Genomic DNA, 23,631 nt, shown 5'->3' with positions numbered 1-23,631 from the left:
TGGTGGTGAAACCCAAGGAGTTGGACCATTTCTGGAACATCCATCACAAGCAAAGCTGGTTGTGAAGATGAACTTTTTAACAGTGGAAGGCAACAGCACAAAGCTGGGGGATTGCTGCAATTCAACAAACTGCAAAGAACTAGCTGGGCGCTCCTGCTTAGAAAAACAGTGGAAAAACTCACCTTTGGGTGAAGGGGCATTCATCCAGCCTGCAAATTGTGCAGTGAAATTCAAGTAACCCCTTGTGGCTGCTCCCCCCTCTTCCCTGATGCTGAAACAACATCAGAGTATCTGCCAGTGGTGCTTAAATGCTTGTGTTTTTCCCATCAGAGAGGCAGGAGTTTGGGACCCCCTGATTCTTTACCTCCATACCTCTGGAAATTAGCATAAACATCTCAGCTGGTGACCGATGTGATTAAGATGTTCCTCCACTTTGCAATTTTTTTTTTTTTCTTTGAAACAAAGCAAAGGCTTTCATTTGTTAAGTGAAAATCCCCCGGTGGAAACCCCTCTCTCTTTCCCTCCCGTTCCTGACCCCATATTGGGCACTTTAATCTAATTTTGGTTGGAGGTTTTAGAAGCTGAAGGCTGCTTGTGAAGATCACTGAGGGGAAAGAAATCACTGGGAGGAACAGCACACTTTGAACTGAACATCCCTGGCACAATGCAGATCGGCAAAAAGAAAGCACTGAGAGCATTTCCCAATCAATGTAGCTGCATTTTCCACAACCAGCCAGGAGAAATGGAAACCTATGGTAAACAATGCTGCTTTGTACAAGTCCAATTACCCTGAATGATAAATTGCCTAATTATTTCAGCTCTAGAATCTTTCCCAAGTTCTTTATCCTTTTCTTTGTAGTCACTGTCTGCAGAACAAGAGTGTTTGAGTGTTACTAATTAACTAGAGAGAAAGATGCAGGACGTTTAGTAAATTCGCTTCTGTTTAAATCCATCTTACATTTATTTTTCTCCACCAAAGGGGAAAAAAAGAAGTAATAATTTATTTAAAAGCTGCTCTGATGGAGGAAATTTTTCTCCATGAGTACTCTATGATATTAAAACAGCCAGCTTGTGTTTTTCATGCTCTCTAGAATGCCAAGAGATTAAAGGCACAGCAAGGTTAGATTAACACCTTGAAATTATCTGTAAACTTCTCTACTTATCAGGCTATTAAATCTAAATTCGTGACTGCACAAAATCGTCTTCATATTGTATCCTGAGTGCACATGAACTTGATGAAACAAGTTCCAAAAAGCAAGAGCTTTTATCAGTGTTTTGTTCCAGTTCACAATGCAATGACTTTATGACATCTTGTTTCTTCCTTTTTCATTCATTTAGATCAACAACAGCAGCAAGCGTTGTGGATAATAGCCCCATGTTCAGAGCTTTTTCACTTCTCAATTTTCTCCTTTAAAAAGTGTAGCTAGAAGTATTGAAAAAGATGTTGAAGTTTATTCAAAATCTCTGTTGAACCAGAAGATCAAAATCATCTCATTGCATTCCAGCTTTAAACCTGATGGTATGTAAAGTATCAAAAAACAAACACAAATAAACCCATTTTTTCCCTCCTGCTTATTAACAGAGGAGGAAAAACATTTCTGAAATCCATTTTTTGAGATGTGTGTAAAAGCAAAATGTTTTACACATAAACCAATATGAATATTTTGTTGAATTCTGAAAGCACAGATTCCATGCAGGTGGAAAACATTGAGTCAACATGAATAAAGAGTGAATTTGTGTGTTTGCACAACATGCCTTCATGTGCTGTGCCTCAGTGACAGGCAGCAAGGACAATTCCCAGCTTTACTGAGAGAGTAACTGAGTTCTCATTCTCCCTACATCAGAGCCCTGGCTGAGGATGGTAACTGCTATTAAATGAATCTTCATTCAAGCCCCTATTTATCCACTCAGAGTTGGTTAAAACCCCAAAATTTCAGTCCATGCAAGCAACTGGCATTTCTAGTGTGAAATAGTTTTAAATCTCCCCTAACTGAGGTGCCAAATGCCTATTCCAGTGGTGAAATTCCACTTCTGGCCAGACTGTTTGCATAGAAACCCTTGTGGAACACTGACCAAAGCATGACCAGTCACACTGAGGCACAGATGGATTTTGTTGCTTTAAAGGATTTGATTTTGGAAAAATCCCATAACTTCTCTTATGAACACTAGACATCAAATCAGTAATAAATAAGATTACAACCTCATGGACTTCAGGAGAGCTAACTTCAGCCTCTTCAGGGATCTTCTTGGGAAATCCCTTGGGAAAAGCCACCCCAGGGCAGAGGGGTCAAGAGAGCTGGGTGATACTCAAGGATCAGATCCTCCAGGGTCAAGAGTGATGCATCAGAATGAACAAGAAACGGGCAAAGGGGGCAAGAGATCTGCATGGATGAGCAAGGAACTCCTTGCATTACTCAAGCATAAGCAGAAAATACACAGGAGATGCATGCAGGGTCAGGCTGCTTAGAATGAATATAAAGAGGTTATCAGAGTAAGTAAAAATGAGACAAGGGAGGCCAAGGCCCATCTGGGATTAAATCTGGCCAAGAATGTCAAGGACAACAAGAAAAGCTTTTCAAATATGTCAATAACAAAAGGAAAACATCAGCAACAGGCAGAAACTGATGTTCAGGAAGTTCCACCTGAATTTGAGGAAGAATTTCATTACTCTAACCAGGCACTAGAACAGACTGCACAGAGAGGGTGTGGAGAAATTAAAAATATCTTCACTGGAGATACTCAGAGAGCCATCTGGACACAATCCTGTGCCCTGTGCTCTAGGATGGCCCTGACTGACCAGAGGCCCCCAGTGGGGTCCCTTCCAGCCTGACCCACTCAATAAATATTAGTGAAAAATTGGTATCATCCAGTTCTCTGAGACAGCAAAATATATGAACTGATTTGAAATGGAACAGTCCTCAGACAGCATGTGTTTCCTACTTTTCTTTGTGTTTTCCTGACTACTCCCTCTGCACCAGTCTTTCTGTCTGGTTAAGTAAGGAAATGCTCACTCACCACTGGAAGATCTCTACATTTCTAGAGCAAGAGGAAACCAAGAAATACCACCTTTTCTTTCTTTCCTTATTAAAGGAGAAGCAGAAGATGAAGCAGGGCAAACAATACAAAAGACATCTCAAGCTGATTAAAAGTAGCACAAACATATTGTTAGAAATGGAAATGATTTAAATACGTATGTTCTGCCAGGGTGGTAAAGAAGGGAAAAAAAAAAAAAAAGGGAGGGGAGGTCACAAGTTCATTCTACCAAAAAACTGCTTTACATAATCATGAAATGCAAACTAGTTTCTATTCCTCCTGGCACCAGCTCATTCAGCCTTCACTTTGAATGCTTATTGACAAATAAATGGACTGGTTACTTCCTATCAATGCTTCCTAATTTATGTACATACCTGGAGGAAAAATTCCATTTTGACCTCACATTCATATAAGCTAAGATCGTTTTTAAGCTATGAATGTAATGAATACAATTTTAATTTCTTCTTGGTTGCTGCTGGGGATTTGTTGTTTCTTAATCAATTAGGCATGTGTTCTCCTCAGCTCAACTTTGGCACCTTCTGCATATAATAAGTGCAATTCAGGAGTCTGTGTGAAACTTTCACATGAAAGACCTTCTCTGCTTCAGTCATCATTCTTTCTCTCTCTCTTGCAGGCACAGGTGCACAAACAGGACTTGTTTTAGCAACTCTTCCCCAATACTTCTCTTCCTCTGCCCACAGAATCACACAATGGTTTGGCTTGGAAAGGATCTTAAAGCTGATCTCATTCCAACCCCTGTGCCATCAGCAGGGACACTTTCCACCAGACCAGGCTGCTCAGAACTCCATCCAGCCTGAGCACTGTCAGGGATGGGACATCCACAGCTCCTCTGGGCAACTTTTATTGCAGTGCCTCACCACGCTCACAGTAAATAATCTAATTTAAACCAACCCTCTTTCAGTTTAAAGCCATTCCCCCTTGTCCTGGAGAAGGTCCTACAGAAAGTCCTCATCATGAAAGTGATGTCATCATCATTTTCTCATCATTTCTTTTCACAAATCTCAAGAGTCACTATTGTCCTGATGAGGAAAAATGCTATTAAATAAAGATTTTATCCCTTGGTCTTGACAGGCTCTCAGCAGCAGACAGTTCAGAGGAGATTCCTGCAGCAGATGAGATGCCAGGGCTGGACCAACACCATGATGCTCTGGAGAATCTGCCTGTCAGTCTCAGGGATCTCATTCCAAATGAATGCTAACTAACAGAAAGCTTGAAAATGCTCCTTTGTTTAGCTTAGTACTTAGTATTTCCCAGGAGATGAGTTCCTGCCTGCTGAATGCAACTGGCTGCTAATGCTGAGACACAGTGTGGGGTCCTGACACAGATGTCCAAGGCCACCCTCTCTCATTTGTAAGTTCTTTCAAGAGCCAGATGGTTTGGTTTCTCTGATTTTTTGCATCTGAGGTTGTGCCTATTGCTAGTTTTTCTCTCTTTCTTTGCTAAGTATTTATGATACAGCAGCAAACACCTTATGGAGACTTTTAGTTGCTAACTCCCATGAGGAATAAAAAAAAAATAAATTAGTATAATACCTTTCTGGGCTTGACTCCTATTTCACATTGAAAGCTCCTGAGGGCTAGATAGGCAAAGAACAGGCACTTGCAGCTATGAAGGTATCCCCAGTCCTGAGAATTCATGGCATGGTCACCTCTTTTTCTGCCATCTGTAACTCCTTTGGCTACATTGGTGAGAATATGTCCCTCCCAGTGTGATGGAGAGCAGCAGTGCTGATATATTTACTGTGCTTTGAGCTGATCTCCTTGCTCCCTTCTGCAAAGCCCAGGGCAAAAATTGGATTTACCAATTCTACCTGGAACTATGTCCCACCCTGCAAATGATGCTACCTGTCTGCAGTTAAAAACGTAATGCTGATGTAAATATAAATATTGATTGGACATTGATATTGGTATTAATTTGGCTTAGTTTGGCCCTGGAGGAAGCATGTTAATTGCCATACACAGGAGGAGTTGGGTATGAATCCTGAAGAAAACTGTAATAGGTTTCTTGCTCAGCACTGGTATTTTTCCTTAAATTAAAAGCAAATATGCTCTTTTCTCCATAAAAGCATGAGATGAAAAGGAGGAAAGGAGTGGGACAAGGAATAGAAAGACATGGAAGATGCATCTTTCCCTTTACTTCCTCTTTAAACAAATCTGTCTAATCACATTTAAAGTGCTGCATTATTAACATCTTCGCCATTAAATGTTCCATGTCACTAGAAAAATTTATTCTTTAACATGAACCCTGCAGCAGTGAATACTGGGTCAATTATTATGAGGATGGCAAAATACCAGGAAAATTCAGGGGTGAAAATGAGTATCTGTCTAGCATACATTACCTGAGACTCAGTTTTGCTCAAGAATAGCAATAAGGCAGAGTCAGTGAGCAACATGTGACATTGCAAGCAAAAGATAAATTAGTCTTCATGGGCAAGAGACTGATAGGCCTGAACAAATGGAAAAATAAAAGGGTTTTTTCCCCCTTTTTTCTTTTTCTTGGGTGAAAGGGGGTAAATAAACTCTGCAGTGTCAACAACAACAAGAAGTTCTTTGAAATAAATGTGCATCAATCATCTCAACAACACCTCGTTCCAGGCCACAGAGAACTGCCAGTTCTCAGCTGTGAAAAGGATTCTTCTAGGAGAGAAGTAAGGTTTTTTTCATACTCAGGGGCTGTGGTTTTGATAGGGTTCTTGGAAAAGTCAAGGAAGAAGGACAGTGTCAAGATCCAACTGGGGTTTAAACCATGGGATTTATTCCTATAAGCTAACAGTAGACTTTTCAAAATAGCAAAGCCAAACCATTCCTAAAAGACATCATGACTTACCAGCTGATTGACCCAACTCTTTGCACATCATAACTGTGCTGACTCTCCAGAAAGCCTGTATTGTTTTTAAGAGCTACCTGTGTAGATACAAAGAACTACAAATCCATGGCAAGCAAGAATTGCCCTGCTGTGGCTCCTGGCTGCTCACACTCCCTGCCTGCTCATGCTTCAGCCAAACGGTGGCTGTTAGAAGTCAGAATAACCTCTGCCCAGGAGAGGTGACTTTGGGTCTCGAGTTCAAAGCCTGCATTTCAAACCAGTGTATTCTAGATACTTACAGCAGAGGAGAAATTCAGGGAAAGGTTTATTGTCTTCTCCTAACTTAGCAACCTTTGACCAGTATGTCCAGAGCACCATGAGACTAAAAAAAATTAACTGATTTCAGACACTGCATGAAGAACTGCAGAAATATAACTCACAGTGCTCAGTCTCTATGTGTTTAAAGGCATCTCTCTATTTGTTTAAAACAAAACTGATTGCTGACAGCTGACATTCATGAATGATGTGAGGCTCTGCAACACCTTCCTAAACAAATAGAGAAATCAAAGTGCCGTTTCCTTCAAGAGAATAAACAGAACCAATCCACAATATTGTTTGTGCTTGCTGGTTCTGTATATATTTTGTGTGTGTGTGTAAAAGCCACTCTCTTCTGTAGGTTTTTCTGCACACTATTTACAATTCAGTCTCCCTTGATAAATGCAAGCCTTCACCGTCAGCAGTATTTCCTCAGTGAAGCTCAGTCTCTGTAGTTGCAAGCTTCTGAGAGCACACTGCCTTGAGATACTGCATGAAAGGCACCAAACTCATGCAAATTGTTGTAGTAATTCCCTGGCAGTGACATCTCTCTGACTCTCACAGCTCATTTCCACTAATGCTCACAGAAAACCGTCTGTGCTACCAAGGAGACTCTGCACAGACAGCTGAAAAATCTAAAGTACTCAATCAGGCACTGAGACACCATAAAAATGATCCCACCTCTCTCTGCTCTCCAGAAATGTTATGGGAAGGGGAAATTTTGAAATGGGAAAATCTCTTTGCAGTAGGACATCTCTATTTGGCTGCAGGGGTGTTAGAGAAGGAGCTTTTCAGTGTGAAGAACAGAATCACAAGCCAGTGAAAGTTTAGCTATGATTCCTCTCAAGTCAATGATGACAATTACTCCAAAGGAGCAACAGCCACTCCCGGGATGTTTGACAAATTACAGCACCAAAATCATCAATCATAAACGAGGAGTTTATGATCAGTCCAGTTCAGCCTGGGCTGTTCACAACTGACAACACACAGCAGTGAAATGGGAATTCACAGTATCTTTTCATAAATGAAACTATGGATTGCAATGACTTTGGAGTAGCACCATTCAATATTATTGATAGGGAAAAATACAGATTAAACAGTCTGGTCAACAGTTTCAATTAAACATATTGAAAATATTCCTGGGCCCTAAAGATATACAAAGGGAAGAATTTATAGGAACAGGAAGATTTCTTTATATTAAAGAAAAATCTCCAAGTCTCCATTTAAATAGTGTATGGCAGGACTTTGAAGTTTCTTTAAACTTTAGGGTCTCTAGACAGAGGTAGAAATGGTGGAAAGTCACACCAGCACTGAATTGTTACACCAGTACTTAGTGTGGATAGGAAACTGGATGGAGTAGAGCCATGCTGGGCCTTATCCTGCTCTTCATTCCTCTCACACTGCTGTTCCTAAATGTCACATCAAGCTGTGATAAATACGAGTTGCACAAAGCTTATTTTTAAAACAGAATGGAAAACACAGTTAGTCTTGCAGTCTGCAATGCATGATTTATGGTAATAGCTGTTCTTTCACGTATTCCCCTTTATTTAATTCTCCTGGCTCCTGTGCTCTCCTTCACCTTTGGGCTCCTGAAAGTATTGCTAGGCATCAGCAGAGATCCTCTGTCCTTCACCAGACCTGCAGCCTCACACATCAGTGCAGCAGCACATCTCAGTGCTGTGTTCACCAACCCCTCAATACAACTTCCTCCTGTGGTGCTCCAAGTAGTAAAAGGTTTGTACAGATACGAGCTAAAAACCCCAAAACTTGTAGCACCAAATCTACCCATTTGTTAATGCAAGGCTCGGTTGTCTATTACCGAGAATATGCAGTAAATTATTCCTGAAACTGAGATTAGAATTCAGCTCTTGCTCCAGGCTTTTCCATGCTCTGCACCTTCAAGGATGGATTTCTTTATTACATGGAGACAGAGCAGTTCATTCTCATACCTCTTCTGCCCTCCTCAGCTGCCCCAAGCATGCTTGCTTTCCCCCTCAAGAAAATGACCTTATTTCACTGGTTTAACCTGATGTGTTTACTTTCCATACAGCCACTCACCACATTCCACCTCAGGGTAACAACTTCTCAGGAGAATTTAGCTTCATCACCTATGTTTCTGCACTCTGTTTTGTGCCTCTACTCTTCCTGTCTAAAATTATGCAGTCCAGTAAAACAACAACAAAAAAATAATTTAAAATTGTGAATGATTCAGGGATGAGAACAAGGAGAAGGAAGCAAGAGAGATATTTAAAAGCTAAAATGGGAATGGGGTAAGAAAGAGACTAAGGGAATCCCCAGCATGGAAGATGGAATTTTTCATGCCCTAAGCCCTGTGGCTTAGCACAGAACACACAGAGCAGCTCAGAGCACACAGTACCAAGTGTCCATCTGCTCAGGATGAATGTGTGCTCCAGGCTTGCTATGATTTTGCTAAGCACACACACACAAATAAACAAAAATCAACTTGCTCTTGCAATAAAATAATCAATCACAAGTGCAAAAACTGTACCTAAATGTCTTGTGAAGGGCTGTTTAAAACACTCTGCACAAGGATCACTTTTGACAGGAATGGAGAGGGTGAAGACCATGGGTGCATTCTTTCTCACTTGGTGAATGTGGATAAAAACATCTCTTTCACAACTGTTTAGCCTCTAACAGTTCAAGGATGGTTAGCCACAAATGCTGTAAAAATAATCTGGTCTTAGAAATAGCAACCTTTCTTTTTTTTCTCCATATCCTCCTTTCCTGGTGAACACCAGGAAAGCTTCTCAACTGGTGCATATCACCATACCTGTATTAATATCAAACATGAACCATTTTACCTCATCTGAATATCCAATCCCTCTCTGCTGTCCCAAAAACAATCTGTGCTCTCTGCAGAAAGTAATATTATTTTATACAGACACAGAGGTAGGCGTCCTGCCCCCACTAGTTCATATTTAACTCTCTTTTCATCTTGTTTATTTTGTCTTCCTGGTATCAAAGCAAGCTGCACACCCAGCAACAAGCTTGCAGCAAATAAGTGCATCTTATTTTTAGTGGATTGCCCTTCTCAGGGCACACACTGCACTCCCAAGGGATTCATGAAGAGGGTCAGGTCAAAATCTCGATAATTTGAATTTTTATTTGCGTGTTAGAAGAATTATGCTTGAGCTGGTCTTTTCCAGCGCAGCTTGAGCAGATACAGGGATTCAAAGGTAGAACAGGGAGATGCAGTGTGTGGTGACAAGCAGTCACCACTCAGTATTTTGTCACTCTGCTTCCCCAGAGACAAAAAGCTCTGCATGCCTTTTCCTACACTCCAAAAGAGCCACACAGAGGTGAGGGGGCAATAACCTGTGTGTCCTGCCCTCTACAATAACTGGGGCTGGAGGTTTCTCCTGCTTGCCAGACTCTGAAATGGTGGTTCTTCTCACTTTGACAGAAAGAGACACCACGAAGCCTCAACACTGAGCTGTCAGTCAAGAAAAGACCTAAAAACTCCTTTAGCAAGCAGATAAATATGGTCCTGGAGGTAACAAAAAAAGGTGCCAACCCATGACTTCCTCAGGCACTGTTTTCTGAGGACACCTGCCTGGCAGTGCCATCTTCAGTGTATTCAGGTCGTGTGAGAGGCAGTGAGATCTCCCATCTGCTGTGTGCTCAGATGGACCAACCTTGCTCTGTTCCTGGCCACCTTGCCCCATTCCTAGCCACTTTGCCCCATTCCTGACCACCTTGCCCCATTCCTGGCCACCTTGCTCCATTCCTAGCTACTTTGCTCCCTTCCTGGCCACCTTGCCCCATTCCTGGCCACTTTGCTCCATTCCTGGCCACCTTGCCCCATTCCTGGCCATCACAAGGTCACCATGCTCTGTGTTTTTGACTGGTGTGCCAAAAAGCTGGAGCTGTGCCTGTCATTTATAGCACCTTTTCTCAGCTGGCTCTCACATGTCTTTATAAACTTTGGTAAATGAGTATATAAATCACTCTGTCCAGCACCAAAGTACAATCATCTCTGGGATGATACACAGCAGCTGCTGTAAAAATCAGACTGCAGCTCCACACCACAGATTAGGGCAATAAAACATGCTGAAATGGTTGGAGGACAGAAGAGGGACCTGGTGGAGGGCATTTTGTAGTTCTAATTACCTGAGTATAAATTTGGCTGAAGAGGGCACTGTGTTTAATACTTGAATATCTGCAAATCCAAGCAGTCTTCCAGCACATGGCAAAACAATCTGACTGTGCCATTCGCCCTGTTTTGGCTTTCTAAAGCCCTTCCTTCCCAAAAACTGCAGAGCACCTCGATGAGAGCAAACCCAGCGTGCAGAGTACAAGCAACAACCTAATCAAATTTCTTAGCAACTGACTTGCTAACGAGCTGGGAGTCTGTAGCTTGCTGTCCCCTCCCTTCCCCTCTCCTGCATGACAACTGAACACAGCAGCTATATATACCCAGCTCCAAAATAGCTTCTGTAACTTGCAAACCGTTTGGATAGATCTCATTTTCTGGGCTAAAAGTAGTTAATTGCAGTCACTGAGGGGATGAACTGCTGCACCCTTTTCCTAATTGTGGGATGGGCTCCTGGAGCAGTGTGCTGCCCCCTCCCACCTCTCTGCCAAACCATCAACTGGTTATAAAAGGAAATCTTTTGAAGGATGGGGCTCTGCACAGATCAGATCTGTGAGTTTGCTGTTATCAGGGGCTGCAGGTGAATTGTTATCCTTCTCTCCCTCTCTTCTCCTTGGCCATCCAGCCACAGGTGCATCACATAAAGCTAAACCTGACAACTCATGAAGTGCAGAAGTTATTTGAAAGGTAATTCCAGTCAATACATGACACGAGATGGCACAGTTTGCTGTGAAAACACAAGTTTCACTTGGAGCACCACACAGACTGTGTGCAGAGCTGCCCTGCAGAAATTAATTTTTGTGCCATCTCTCCACATTGGCATCTCTGGCACAAGTGTCCTTAGTTTCATAACCTCTCCTAGACAGTGCAAAAGCTGAAATTATCAGCAAAATATTCGTAGAGAACCATGAGAGTCAAGAATGAAGCATTTGAATTTGATTATTATTGAAACATTGGATCAGAAGCACACCCACTTGTGAACCTCCTGCACTAAAGGCAAAAAAATGAACATTCAGAGCAAAACTTTGAAGTTTATGATTTGTAAGAACACCATCTATGCTCCTACAAAGATCAGTAAATAAAATTGACCACAAAAACAATAGAAGCCTTTGTACAAGAGGAAAAAATAGAAATGTGTCGTTTTAGAGCCTGAGAGCAGCTGTTTGGTTGCAATAATGTAAAATGTTTTTTAAAGGTTAGACATTCACTATGACACAAACTTCCTAGGCCATCTCTTGTGTCGCTCTAAAGTGACATTATTAAACAGCTTCCAAAAAACCCTAAACAATATAGACAAATACTAAATTTTTGACTGAAACTATTAATTAAATGCTAATATTTGCACACACAGCCGAGACAAACAGAGCTCATGGAGTTGCCACAGAGGCAGGAAGCCCCACAGCAGCCCATCCCACTCACGTGTTTTGCAGAGAACTCATCGACCTCCCGCAGCACCTTCTCCTGGCACTGGGGGTTGGTGGCCAGCAGGTAGGTGGCAAAGGCCAGCGTGCTCGTGGTGGTCTCATAGCCAGCGATCAGGAACAGGAAAGCCTGGCCTGCAATCTCATCCTCTGTCAGCATCTCCTGAGCCTTCTGAGATGGGAGAGGCTGCTGGCTGTGCCTGGCAGGAGGGCTGAGCACCTCCCAGCCCCTGGCTGCATCCCGGGAGTCGAGCATCCACTGCAGGAAATCCCTGCGCCTCTGCAGAGCAAGGGGAGAAGGAAGGTGAGCAACAGGGGATGGAAGGAGAGAGCTGCTTCCTGTTCATAGTGCACCCCTGGATCCCACAGAATGGCCACCAGCCTTTCACCAAGTGAGATTTCCATAAATCAGCTGGAAATGGTGTAACTGAGAGCCTGCCATGCTTTCTTTGCAGAGAGGTGAGACTGATCTGCCCCAGTTGATAAAAGGCAGATATCTCCACAGAGGATTGCTGGTGGCCAGCTCCATACAGAGCTTCTCTCATCCTCAGGGGGAGTTCTTGGCACTTGCTGGGGATCAGGGGATTCACCAAGGCTCTGTACATGTTCACCTGCCAGATGCAGGTACATCTCCTTGGATGCACCATCCTCATTTGTTCATGTGGTCCAAAGCATCACAGTCACCACCTAAGTTCAGGGTTGCATCTACAATATTTTCTTTTCTTTCTTTCTCTTTCTACTTTACCAGCTTAGCGTGGCAGGACTGAAATCTAATCTCAGTAAATTGGGACATCTTTTTATGAGAAACTACAGTTATGAGCACTTCTATCAACATAGCTTTCTTTTAAAAATCTTTTAAAAATGTATTTGCAGAACTGTATTACAACAGTAAGCATTCCCCTACCACAAAACCTGTTGAGGTGGTTTGTCTTTGCAAAATGCCAACTGAATTATTCCATTATTATGAGAACTGCTTTCTTTCACACCAGTTTCTGACACAAAAGCTCTAATAAACAGACCTGTGGCCAAGAGTGAGCTGACTCCAAACCAGTGTGGACAGCAAGCTTGATTAGGCTTTGAAATATAACCCAAAAGGTTTGAATTGACTTTTGTGAGTGGGCATAATAGAATTGTGCTGAACCTAAGCCATAAGGCTGTGTGATTGATTTTCAATTCCTCAAATACCAACAGAATACATGATAGCTCAAGGACTTAGAAGTGACTGCAGTGCCAGAACATGACAACTTGTGCAGTGGGATGGACAAAAGAAGGGACCAAGCTTTCCTTCAAAAGAAAAGAATATGCTGTAAAGCTGCATTTATCTGTTGAAAATGAATCATTTGAATGATTTCTTGGATCTGATGATTGAGAGATAAAGTAGAAAAAAGAAGGGCCAGAAAAAAGGACAGGCAAACAAGTAAGAGTAAGGAAGAACTAATTAATTATAAATGTCAAATGACTTAATCAGATTATTTATTTTTCACGCGACATGGGAAAAGAGAGCAGTGAGACAACAAAACAGGAGAAATACTCAATGTCCTGTGCTTAGCTCTGCTGCCAACAAACTGCTCTGATCGATCCACAGGCAGAGAGGAACGGTTATTTTGGGGTTTGAGTAACACAAGGGATTGGCACAGTGCCTCCTGAACAGCTCCTTCCCTCCACCCCACAGAACCTCTCCACTATGTACTTTGGTACCCAGAGCATCTTGCACCCTGACACAGCCAAAAATCGATGCTCCAGAGAGCAGCCACTGCCAGTCCCTGCATGCTGAAGGACTCTACACGTTCCCCAGTCAGGCTGAATCACCTCCAAGGCATGGCAGATGTGCTTTTCTGCCAGCAGGAGAAGGTGCACAGAGCAGTGTTATAGACATTGTGCTCTGCAGATGAGCTGCAGCTCTGAAAACACTTCCTTGTGCCTAGATTTCAGCTCAATTCCCACCAGCATGATAGGATACCTCTGCTCCATTATGCTTCTGGAGAGTGGAGGAAGCAAAGCTTCATGCAGACTTCTGCTGTGAATAGCTCAGAATCTCATTTAACTTTTCCAGGAAGGGCTTTATTCACACACTGGGAGTTCATGTATTGCACAAGTCAGAGCCCAGCTCTTTGGCATAGCCTGTGCTTCAGGGATTTCCCTGGTACATGAATTTGTATTAAAAAAAAACAAAACAAAAAACAACCCAAACCCAACAACAACAAAACCCAAAACACCAAACCAACCAACCAAAATAAAACAACAACCAAGAGAGCCTAGTTCCAGTGTGTAGATAAACTATTTCAGTGTAGTAATGAACTGCATCTGTAAAGATATTTAGCGTCTATTTATCTGCAAGACTAGTCAGCATCACCTAAACTACCTTTATAACATAAAAATGCATTATCACATTCATATTCTGTGGAATTGTAGCACTGTGGCTCAGAAGGTGTAACATTTGCTGTGGCTCTGCATCCATCCTTCTCGAGCTGTGAATTTTCTTGTAAACAAACCCATTGCCCTCTGAGGGTTTGCTGTTCCCAGCCATGAGCTGTTAGACAAGCCTGGTCTTATATTTAGACAATACACTCTCTGGAGACCTTGGAAGATGTTTCTCCAGCCTTAAACAAAATCAGGTCCTGGCCTTTTACAAAGCACTGGGTTATTGCTGTGATAGCAAAGTAATAATCATAATGACTAGTGAATAAAATTTCATTCATGAGAATTCTTGCTGAAAGCAAACTTAATGAATACTAGCACAAGTGAATATTCCCAGGAATGTGCTCTGAAATGCCTCTGTGGCCATTTTGAGGAGCTCTTTTTATTACTCACGTAATGTATTTGGTTAGGAATTTAAAAGCTTGCCTTGCTGCAGAATCTGTTTTTTAAGGTCATCCTGTCAAGAAACAAACTGGATACCTGATCTGTGCCGTGGAATTTGCTCACAAATGTGCTCACAGGTGAGCAGGGGCTGCTAAGAGCAATGGCCTCATCAACAAACCTTGCAAAAACAACATTCATTTGTAAAAACTCCTTGAATAATAGTAGGGAGGAAAAAAAGCATAACATTAGAGAGAAGCAAGCTTTTTTTCCGAGATAATTCTACACGGTGGAAGGAGCGATATTTCAGCAAAGCTTTTCTTCCTTATGCTTCATTCTGCTTCACTTTAGGCATCAGTATAGAGTGCCTCATAAAAAATCGTCATCAACCCAAGCGAGAGGAGAGATTTCCAGGGTTATAACAAGTCATAATGAAACATATTTTTTTCCGCACCATCAGGATGGAAAAATTGCTCTGATTTCCAAAACCTAACAATGGTAATAGAGGCAAATACTAGCATAAACCCAAATATAATTGAATTGTTAAGTGCTAGAAATAAGGAAAAAGCATCTCATGAAAATTCACAGGGGTGGTTTCTCCACTTCAGCTGACAGCAGAAAGGAAAAGAAAAAAATATTAAAAAAGGCGGTTTTTTCAGTTTGACAACAGAGCAGGTACTTAGAGAGCCACTGCACAAAAACATTCTTTAGTCATCACATCCAGCTGCTGCCTTCCTCTTTCCATCAGGGACATTTGTTTGATTTTCCTCACAAAAAGCAGAAGCCCATAATAGCCTCCATCCTGTCCTCTGACACTTGCACAGTGATGCTACAATGGCCTCAGAAACAAACTCCTGCCACAAAAGAATGGTGTGCTAATGCCAGGGACTCTTGATTCACCCCATTCAACACAGAGCCTGTCATTAAACCAATGATAATTGAATGGAAAGCATTTTTCAGATGGATTTGAAAAAAAAAAAAAAATATATATATATATATAATTTGAATGCAGCGTGGGACAAGGTGCATGTCTAACTTGGTGGTGACACAGACATCCCCTTTGAAATATATAATAAGACAAGCCCTGCTTGCAGCTCGCCCAAGATAGACACCTTGCAGTATATTTCCTGACACCACTGTTCTGGGCTGGATCATTCCTCTCATTAGTCTCCTTAAACATCACCTGGCCATGCAGAGAAATCTCTCTGCACACAGCAGAACGAGAGAAATTCTCCCGTGCTGCAAGGATGGATGTGTGCAGTGCTGGGGAAAGCCAGCATCCACCTCCCCTCCTCACATCCCTGCTCTGAGCTCTGCAGCTGTCAGAAGGAGGGAGATGTTCTGCTCACATGGGAGATGCAGTGTGACTTTTCTCACAGGAGATGGTCCTGGGGGTGGGGATGTCTACAGCTCTCTCCAAACTGAACAGGGAGTTGTGTTTTCTTATCTAGAATTGACCTTCTGGCAAATTCACCATGCTTTGGGCAGCCAGGGAACCCTTGGGTCATGCTTTGGGAGAGAGATTAGGCTCTTCTTAACTTCTGTTCAACTTCTCTGCAAGCTGAAGGAAAAAATTGCTTAAGGAAAACCACCATATATGTATGTATGTATCTATCTATCTATCTATCTATCTGTTTGAGTTTTAGTTCTTAATGCTTTGATTTCAATCATGTTTGAATTTTATATCAGTTTGAATTTCAGTTCTTAATGCTTTGATTTCGATCATGTTTTCTGCAAATTATGCTCAAATTTTGCACCACTCTGATAGTTCACCTGTCTGCTTTGAGTACAAAAGAGCCCAGAAACACAAAAATCTACTCTATGATGAATCAAGGAATCAAAATAAATCACATAAGTGGTCAGCAGTCCATAAAGTACTAGCTGTGGTGTGAAAGTCACGCTAATGTGATGCTGCTAACATCAAACCATTCACAACAAACTGTACAAACCCTCCTGGTCTTTCTCAAATGCTCTGGTGGGAGCTCAGAAAAGACAGACTTCAGAACTCTTATCAAACAGGTAGAAAGCTCACATCTGATATTATTTCAGCAAACTTGTACAAACACAGATGTATCAATGCATGTCCAGGGCACTTTTTCTGAGCTTGTTTTGGCAATCACCTTTTTAGAGGAGACAAACCTGAGCCACCATGAATTATCAGTAAAACTCTGCAGTAGCTACCCAGATCCTTTTGAGAAAGAACCACAAATGCAGTCCCACCAAAACCATCATTTTGCCAAACGTCTTTGAAAGGATCAAATTCAACCTCTAACACTTGCAGGTTTCATTTGGTTTCTCTGTGAAATCACACAAAAAGCCAATTTCTCTGCCAATACACCTGATTACAAACCATTTCAGAGAAAAAGTCCTTTTGCCTTGTGCTTGGACACAGAAGCTGAAATCAACTGAGAGGACATTGCTCAAGGGTGGCTGGGAGACTTTTCAGCCTGGCAGATAAAACTCTTTTGTTTGCATTTGGTAATATCAGCAGAAGAAAACACTGCAATGTTTTTCTTGTGAATGGGCTGAGTGTCTGAGGGCAGGCAGGTCTTACAAAGCAATACAACTTGCATAAAAAACTGACTAAATTTAAAGCAAAAAGGAAAAATGCACTGAGTGCTGACTTGGAAGGCAGAGTAGTTTCTTGCCAGCCTGATCTGATCTTAATATTTACAGTGAAAATTATATTATTATAAATAAAAAGCTAACATTACATTAAATTATATATATTATCATAAATTATATTATTATAAAGTATATTTATAGTAAATATTTATAATAAAAAGAAGGTTTTGTGTAACTTTGGACTTGATATTTTTCTATATTATCATCATTACTACTCTTGTATGCAAGTTTTTGACAGTAGTTCATTTCTCTAAGAGAGCACTGTGAGCACTCAATGACACTGCATTTGCTGTCAGAAGCCACACTGACGCCTTTGCTTCCTACCTGAAAGAAAAGTGTCCCTAAAATAATGTTGCAAAAAGGCAACATGAAAGCTGCACCCAGGAGGGGCAGGTAGGTCAGCAAATAGATGAAGACAGAAAATGTTAAACATGGTAATGAAACACATCTTCTCTCTGTGATCAATGTTCTTTTAACAACTAAAAATATAAAAATAAAGCCTGAATTAGAATATGATATGGATTTTATTGGCTGGCTTTGCCACTAAACCAGCCAAGTGGCTGAAGTGATTTCCTGGTGAAAGCACTGCCCCTGCACAGAGGCTGAGATGCTTTCAGCTGCACTCCCTTTCTGCCTGTAAAGCACAATCAGAACGGGTGCAGCTCCTCCATCTGTAAAATCAGCACCACAGACATCAAATCTCATCAAACACCGTGAAGAGAAGCTAATGATGATCTCAGAAAACCCTTTAAGACCTAGGATGAAAACAGATTTACACAGACTCAAAGAGTTTAAGGCAAAAGCATCATCACAAAGGGGAAGGAGCCCTGGAAGGAACTCAGCAAGTTATCTGCTTCATCCCCTTGCCAGGAGGCAACATCAGCCAAACCAGCACTGACAGCTGTTTGTCTAACCTGTTCTTAAAAACCCAGCAAAGCCTGGCTCCCCACAGCCTCCCCAGGCACTCCACCCCAGCACTGGACCTTCTTCGTCACTGCTGAGGTTTCCCATCCTCCAGTGAGTCACCACAGAAATTGGAAATCAATAGCTACATCCGTAATGGCTGTGACTATATATAATATATATATAAATATATCTATTTACTATGTATATATATATGTTATATTTTATATATTTGTATTTGTTGTATTTTTCTATATTTACTGTAGTTACTTATTGATATTATTTCTTTATATTTCTTTATATTTATATTTTTATTTATTTGTTTCTATTATGTTTATAGAATATAAATATTTATATTTATTATATTTATATATAATTTATATAATGTATATATTTATATAATTTACTATATTTTATATATTATGTTATATATAATATAATATAATTTTATATAATATTTCTATTTCTATAATCTATTTATATTATATAATAGATTTATATAATTTACTTTATTAAATATTATTATTTATATATTTATATAATTTACTATAATTTATATAATATACTATATATTTTATTACATATATACTATTTCAATGTATCTTTAATAAAACATGCCGATAACATAAAAATCAAACTGCTAAAAAAGACAATTATTTTTACACAGTAGTGCCTCCATTAATGGGATAGAAGAGTGCACAGGTACTGATGGTTTATTCCTCAAAAATGTTGCATCTTTCTGTCCTTCAAAATGCAAAGTGAAACTAAAAGCATTAGCAGCTTGCAGAGGGATGGGTAAGCCTAATTCAGTCTGAAAATAAAGCTGGAGGGAACTCCAAAAAGCATTTTTTTAGTGATCCATCTCCCCTCAGTTTACACTGCTGCAAGTGGCACTAGAGGGCTCATGTCTGGAGAGACAGCAGCCTCCTTCTCCTGATGGTCCCACATGGACCAGGATGGAAATTAATTTGGATTTCAGATCTGATTGTGAATGAAGAGAAATCAAAGAACTGTTTCTAGTTGACACAACTTCAGTGCAGGTGTTTGCAGCTCTTGGGAGGAGACTGGTTTAAGATCCTAGCCAGAGCTCTGACTTGGCTGAAGTGATTTGTAGGATGAAGAGATACTACAGCTATGGATCAGAAAAAATAAGATACACTCCTATTTGGTTGTTTCATTAGCCATATGAGCCCACAGGGAAACCCACAGCTTGCCCAGAGAGCTGGAAACCTCCCAGTAGCTCCTCTGTGTAAAATCAAGGATTTTCTGCAGCCAGGTCCATTTACAGCCCCAACAAACAGCCCATTGTGTCTGACTGGGCAGGTTCCCTGCAGTACCAGGCTCAGGTAGCTAAGAGAAGCACTCAGTTTTTCACCAGGAAATTCAGTTTAACGGCAAACAAGTGTCCCATGGTTTGTGGCAGCCTCAGCCCAGCTCCCCCCATCACCTGCACCCATGGGGGAGGCTCAGAAATCAGCCCAAAATTCAGTGTAAAGAGGCCCAGACAGCTTTCCCAGTCTCTGCACAGTGGTGAGCAAGAGACATTGACAGCAAATATCAGTGGACAGCAACCTCCTCGCTCTGTATTTGCAAAACACTGAGGATAGCAGCACTCTGATGATGACTCCTGGCACTATCACAGTGCAAACAATAAATACTGGATGTGTGTTTGTGGGAGCTGAGCTCCTCCTGCCCCACACGTGCTCTGCTGCCTGAAGGGGGAGGAGTGGCTTTATCAGAATAAATAGAGGGGAAAATACAAGGAAAGAAATAACTGAATAAAGAATAAAGAAATAACTGAGTGATGGGGAAAAGAACAGCTCAGGCCATGCATGGCAGCATGTGGAACTAGCAGTCATCCCCAAACCAGCAGCAAGAAAATGCACAGATATCTTATAATTTCTTTCTTTTTATTCCTCCTGCCCCACATGCTCCTTTCAACATTCTTGCAAAGCCCCACCACTCACTTTGAAGAGCCATCAGGACATTTTGGGGCCATTCATGGAATTTACTGCTCACATCCTGCCCTCCCCTCATCTCTCCCCAGGGGTTGTTCAAGATCCTTTCTTTCTGCATCACACAACATATAGATTGCATATGTTTTGAGGGAAAGAACAGCTCATTACTTGGTTTTGTGATGCCCTTAAGTAATTTCAGGAAACTAAAAAAATCTCTTTTAATGAAACTAATCATGGTTTTGAGACTGACATAAATGGCATGCACTGTTAAAAAAAAGTACGTTTAATGTTATTTATATTCTCTATTAACAATATGGGGAAAAAAAATTGTCTTTATCACTTCTTCAAGCAACTGCTCTGCACTGCTGGCAGGCAATCCTACTGCTGGCTTATCCATTCATGATCACACCTGCACCCTACATTAGGATTTATCCTGGATTTTCAGCTATATTAAACTGGCTTTTACCTAAAGTACATAAATCACATCTATATCTGACTCTCCTGACTCGTGAGCATGAAGGGATACAGGTTTCTAACACAGGGGGTGAAAGCACTGGGAAGGAAAGGATTATTTTCAGCTAACCAGTGACCAATAACAAACTGTGTTATCCTCCACAGTTTCATGGTTCAGTTATGGGTTTTATCCAATAGATGGCTCCTTGGTAGCAGGAAGGATTCTCCCCCTGCTCTCCTTCCCTTCCCAGAGTTTCAAGATGACTTTCTAATATTTACACAGCTATTATCTTGCAAATATAGGCATTTTGTGCACACTGATAAACACACAGAAGGAGCACGTGTGCGTGAATTAAAGAACAAAAGAAAAATTAGATGGCATTTTACAGACTGTGTGCCACTTTGTCCTCTGCCAGTACAGGGAGGCATGAAAAATGAGAGCCTGGAATGCTTCCTAAAGTCAAAATAAAAAATAAAAAAAAATACAACTACAGGAGCATTAACAGCATGCCAAATACTGTGCTCTCTTTGTCCCCAAAATTTGAGGACATCTCCCACATGTCACATATCCCTGACTGAGCAATACTTAAGGAACTTACAGGCATCATTACTACTCTGTCAACAAAAGATTTTTCAGGGTTGTGTGTTTTGTTTGGGGTTTGTGTTTTGGGGGTGGTTTTGTGGTTGTTGTTTTGGGGTGGTGTTGTTTTTGTGTTTTGTTTGGTTTTTTTGTGTTTTTTGGTTGTGTTTTTGTGGGTTTGTTGTTGTTGGTTGTGTTTGTTGTGTGGGTTTTTGGGTGTGTTTGTGTGGGTGGTTGTTTTTTATTCCTATGACTGAACACTTAAATAGGGCACAAATATAAGCCTACTATGCCTGCTATTAGCATCTAAAATTATATAATTCCTAATAATACCCTTTATCCTTGAAATTTGAAGCTGCTTTGAGAAGTGGGAGAAAGGTACCATTTTACTAAAATATACATATAAATATGTAGCATCGTAACATTTGCACAATTACAGCCATAATAACTTTCAAGAAAAAAAATAAATATTTTGTCCCTGTTAAAGCTGACCACAATCACTGGTCACATTTCAGCATCCCAAAAGGACTTGCCTAATTCCACACCTCAAATCAGCCAAAGCCAAACCTGCAGACTTTCACCCACCTTCTCTTTTTAAGGGGTGAATATACAGACAGGCAAAAAAAAAATAAAAAATCAGAGTTCACAAGTGAAATACTGACAATCATTTTCACCGTGGAGCAGTTTAAAAGAGGCAGCAGTGATATTCATTAAGCTGTTAATAATGGATTGTGGCACAAAGCAATTTATCAAGTTTCCACTGTAATTAAAATCACTGAATATTTGGGCACTTGCAATGCACCTAGCTCTCCCTGCTTCTGAAGCTTTACATTTTAATGTGAATTATAGCTCCCTCTCCCCAGAGAGCTACTAAAAAGCCCGTTTTAATTGGTATGTTTTTAATTGAGATTACATTATTAAAAAGTGTAAATTTCTGTTGAAGAGAAGAAAGGAGGTGCTCAGCTCCCCTTTAGTCTCTGTCTCACTCAGATATAGCTTTGCTTATCCCAGCAGGAGGGGAAAAGGAAGGAGAGATGCTGTGAAGAAAGTGGAGAAAGCCCTGAGCACTCTCAGGCTGGGAAGGCAGGGCAGGGCTGCCATGGATTCAGGATTTTCTAGGTGGATTCAGGATTTTGTAGGTGGATTCAGGATTTTCCAGGTGGATTTCGGGAGGGAGAGGAATCACCACCATTGCCCAGGCTGCTCTGAACAAAAGGCAGAAGGAAAACCCTACGCAGGGATTGCTGCCTTCAGCCAGCTGACATCCAGGGCACAGTTTGGAAAAGCCTCTCCTCGAGGTTACCAGTGACAGACAATCTGTTGTTTTCCATGACAAGTAACTCTAATGTTAAATTCTCCTCAAAATCCAGATGCAGATAGGGTCTAGACAAAGCCTCCAGCTCTGCTGGCTCCAGAAAGCGGGGTTGATGCCTTAAACAGAGCTTCCTAAATCAGAAGGCTAGACAAAGTTAGGAGAATAAAAAGCAGATTAATTTATTAAAGGCCTTTAGGTACATTTAGGGCAGACAGAGCCTCCTCAAAAGGCTACACCCAAACTGGACAGCGAGTCACGAGTTCTTCATATTTTACAAATTCTGTCTATTAACATAATGAGCCTCAATTCTCCAATTACACCTTCAGGTGATGATGTCAACCACCCCAAGTTTGTTCCCCCCAATTCACTGTTGATTACATATTTTGGGGCTCTGAAGGAGCAAAGCGTCCTTGGATTTTCCAACTGAGAGGAATTGTTTTGTCTAAAATGCTGGGAACAGAGGCCTTTAGCACTCCTTATGGAGCCCAGAGCTACACACCAAAATTACAGATACACGAAAAATAGAAGCTAAAAATCCTTAAGACATCAGGAAAGAGGTGGGCAGAGGAGGAGACGCAGCCCTGGGGCAGCCTGGACATGGGGCAAGAGGAGAATTGCCTCACCAAACAAAGCTGATTGCCTTTGTGGACAGAAATGGTCAGGCTGACTCACCACCACATTGGAAAGAAAAGCAACTTCGTGCACTTGGCATCCAGACCATGGCCACATAAACGTTTCTCCTGCTGGCAAGAGGGAATGTCAGTGCCTCTTACAAGTAGGAGTATGGATCTGCTAAGGTAAGTAGACACAAGAGGAAAGGGAGAAATATCAAAGGAGTGCAAAGTAGATGGCAACAGCTGAGACAGATCAAGGGAAAAAGCTCCAGAGATCAAAACATGCCAGAAGATGGACAAGATGGTTGAACAAGAATGAAGTATCGTGGAAAAGCTTTTCCCTAATTGCCTCAGAAAAGGTCATGCTGTATTGCAGAAAGAAGGCAGTGAGTGGGGCTGAGAGAGGTCACTGTAGGTAAACAGAGACACAGAGAGACTAACAGAGACAAATTCAAAGATCACCCACTAATACCACAAGTGCTGCAGCTTCCAGGTCTGGAAGTGACTCAGGAAGGAAGAATGGTGAACCAACAACAGATAAAAGGGGGAAAAAGAAAAAAAAAGGATGAAATGTGAAAGACAACACTGAATATGTTAAAACTGACAGAGAAAGGGAAAGCTCTGTTACTGCAATTAGGTCAGTAAACCTGTGATTTTTTTCTAAATCAAGAATTT

At 41.3% G+C, this 23,631-nt stretch overlaps 1 protein-coding gene across 2 annotated transcripts in view; it reads right to left on the bottom strand.

Annotated features, from left to right (window-relative positions):
• TBXAS1 (thromboxane A synthase 1) overlaps window positions 1-23,631 on the bottom strand; it is a 208,990-nt gene that overhangs the window by 51,922 nt on the left and 133,437 nt on the right. The window contains exon 9 of one of the 2 annotated variants that reach the window (XM_085049584.1): window positions 11,708-11,989. The exons of the other annotated variant lie outside the window; for it this stretch is intronic. Within the exon in view, the coding sequence (XP_084905710.1) occupies window positions 11,708-11,989 (282 nt within the window). The remainder of the gene's footprint in view (window positions 1-11,707; window positions 11,990-23,631) is intronic. 2 annotated transcript variants of the gene reach the window in all.

Source organism: Lichenostomus cassidix, chromosome 1Ab, assembly GCF_008360975.1.
Source record: "Lichenostomus cassidix isolate B80296 chromosome 1Ab, HeHo_3.0, whole genome shotgun sequence".
Taxonomy (NCBI): Eukaryota; Metazoa; Chordata; class Aves; order Passeriformes; family Meliphagidae; genus Lichenostomus; species Lichenostomus cassidix.
Note: the sequence above shows the minus strand (reverse complement) of the source record. Positions and strands in the feature narration are given on the sequence as shown.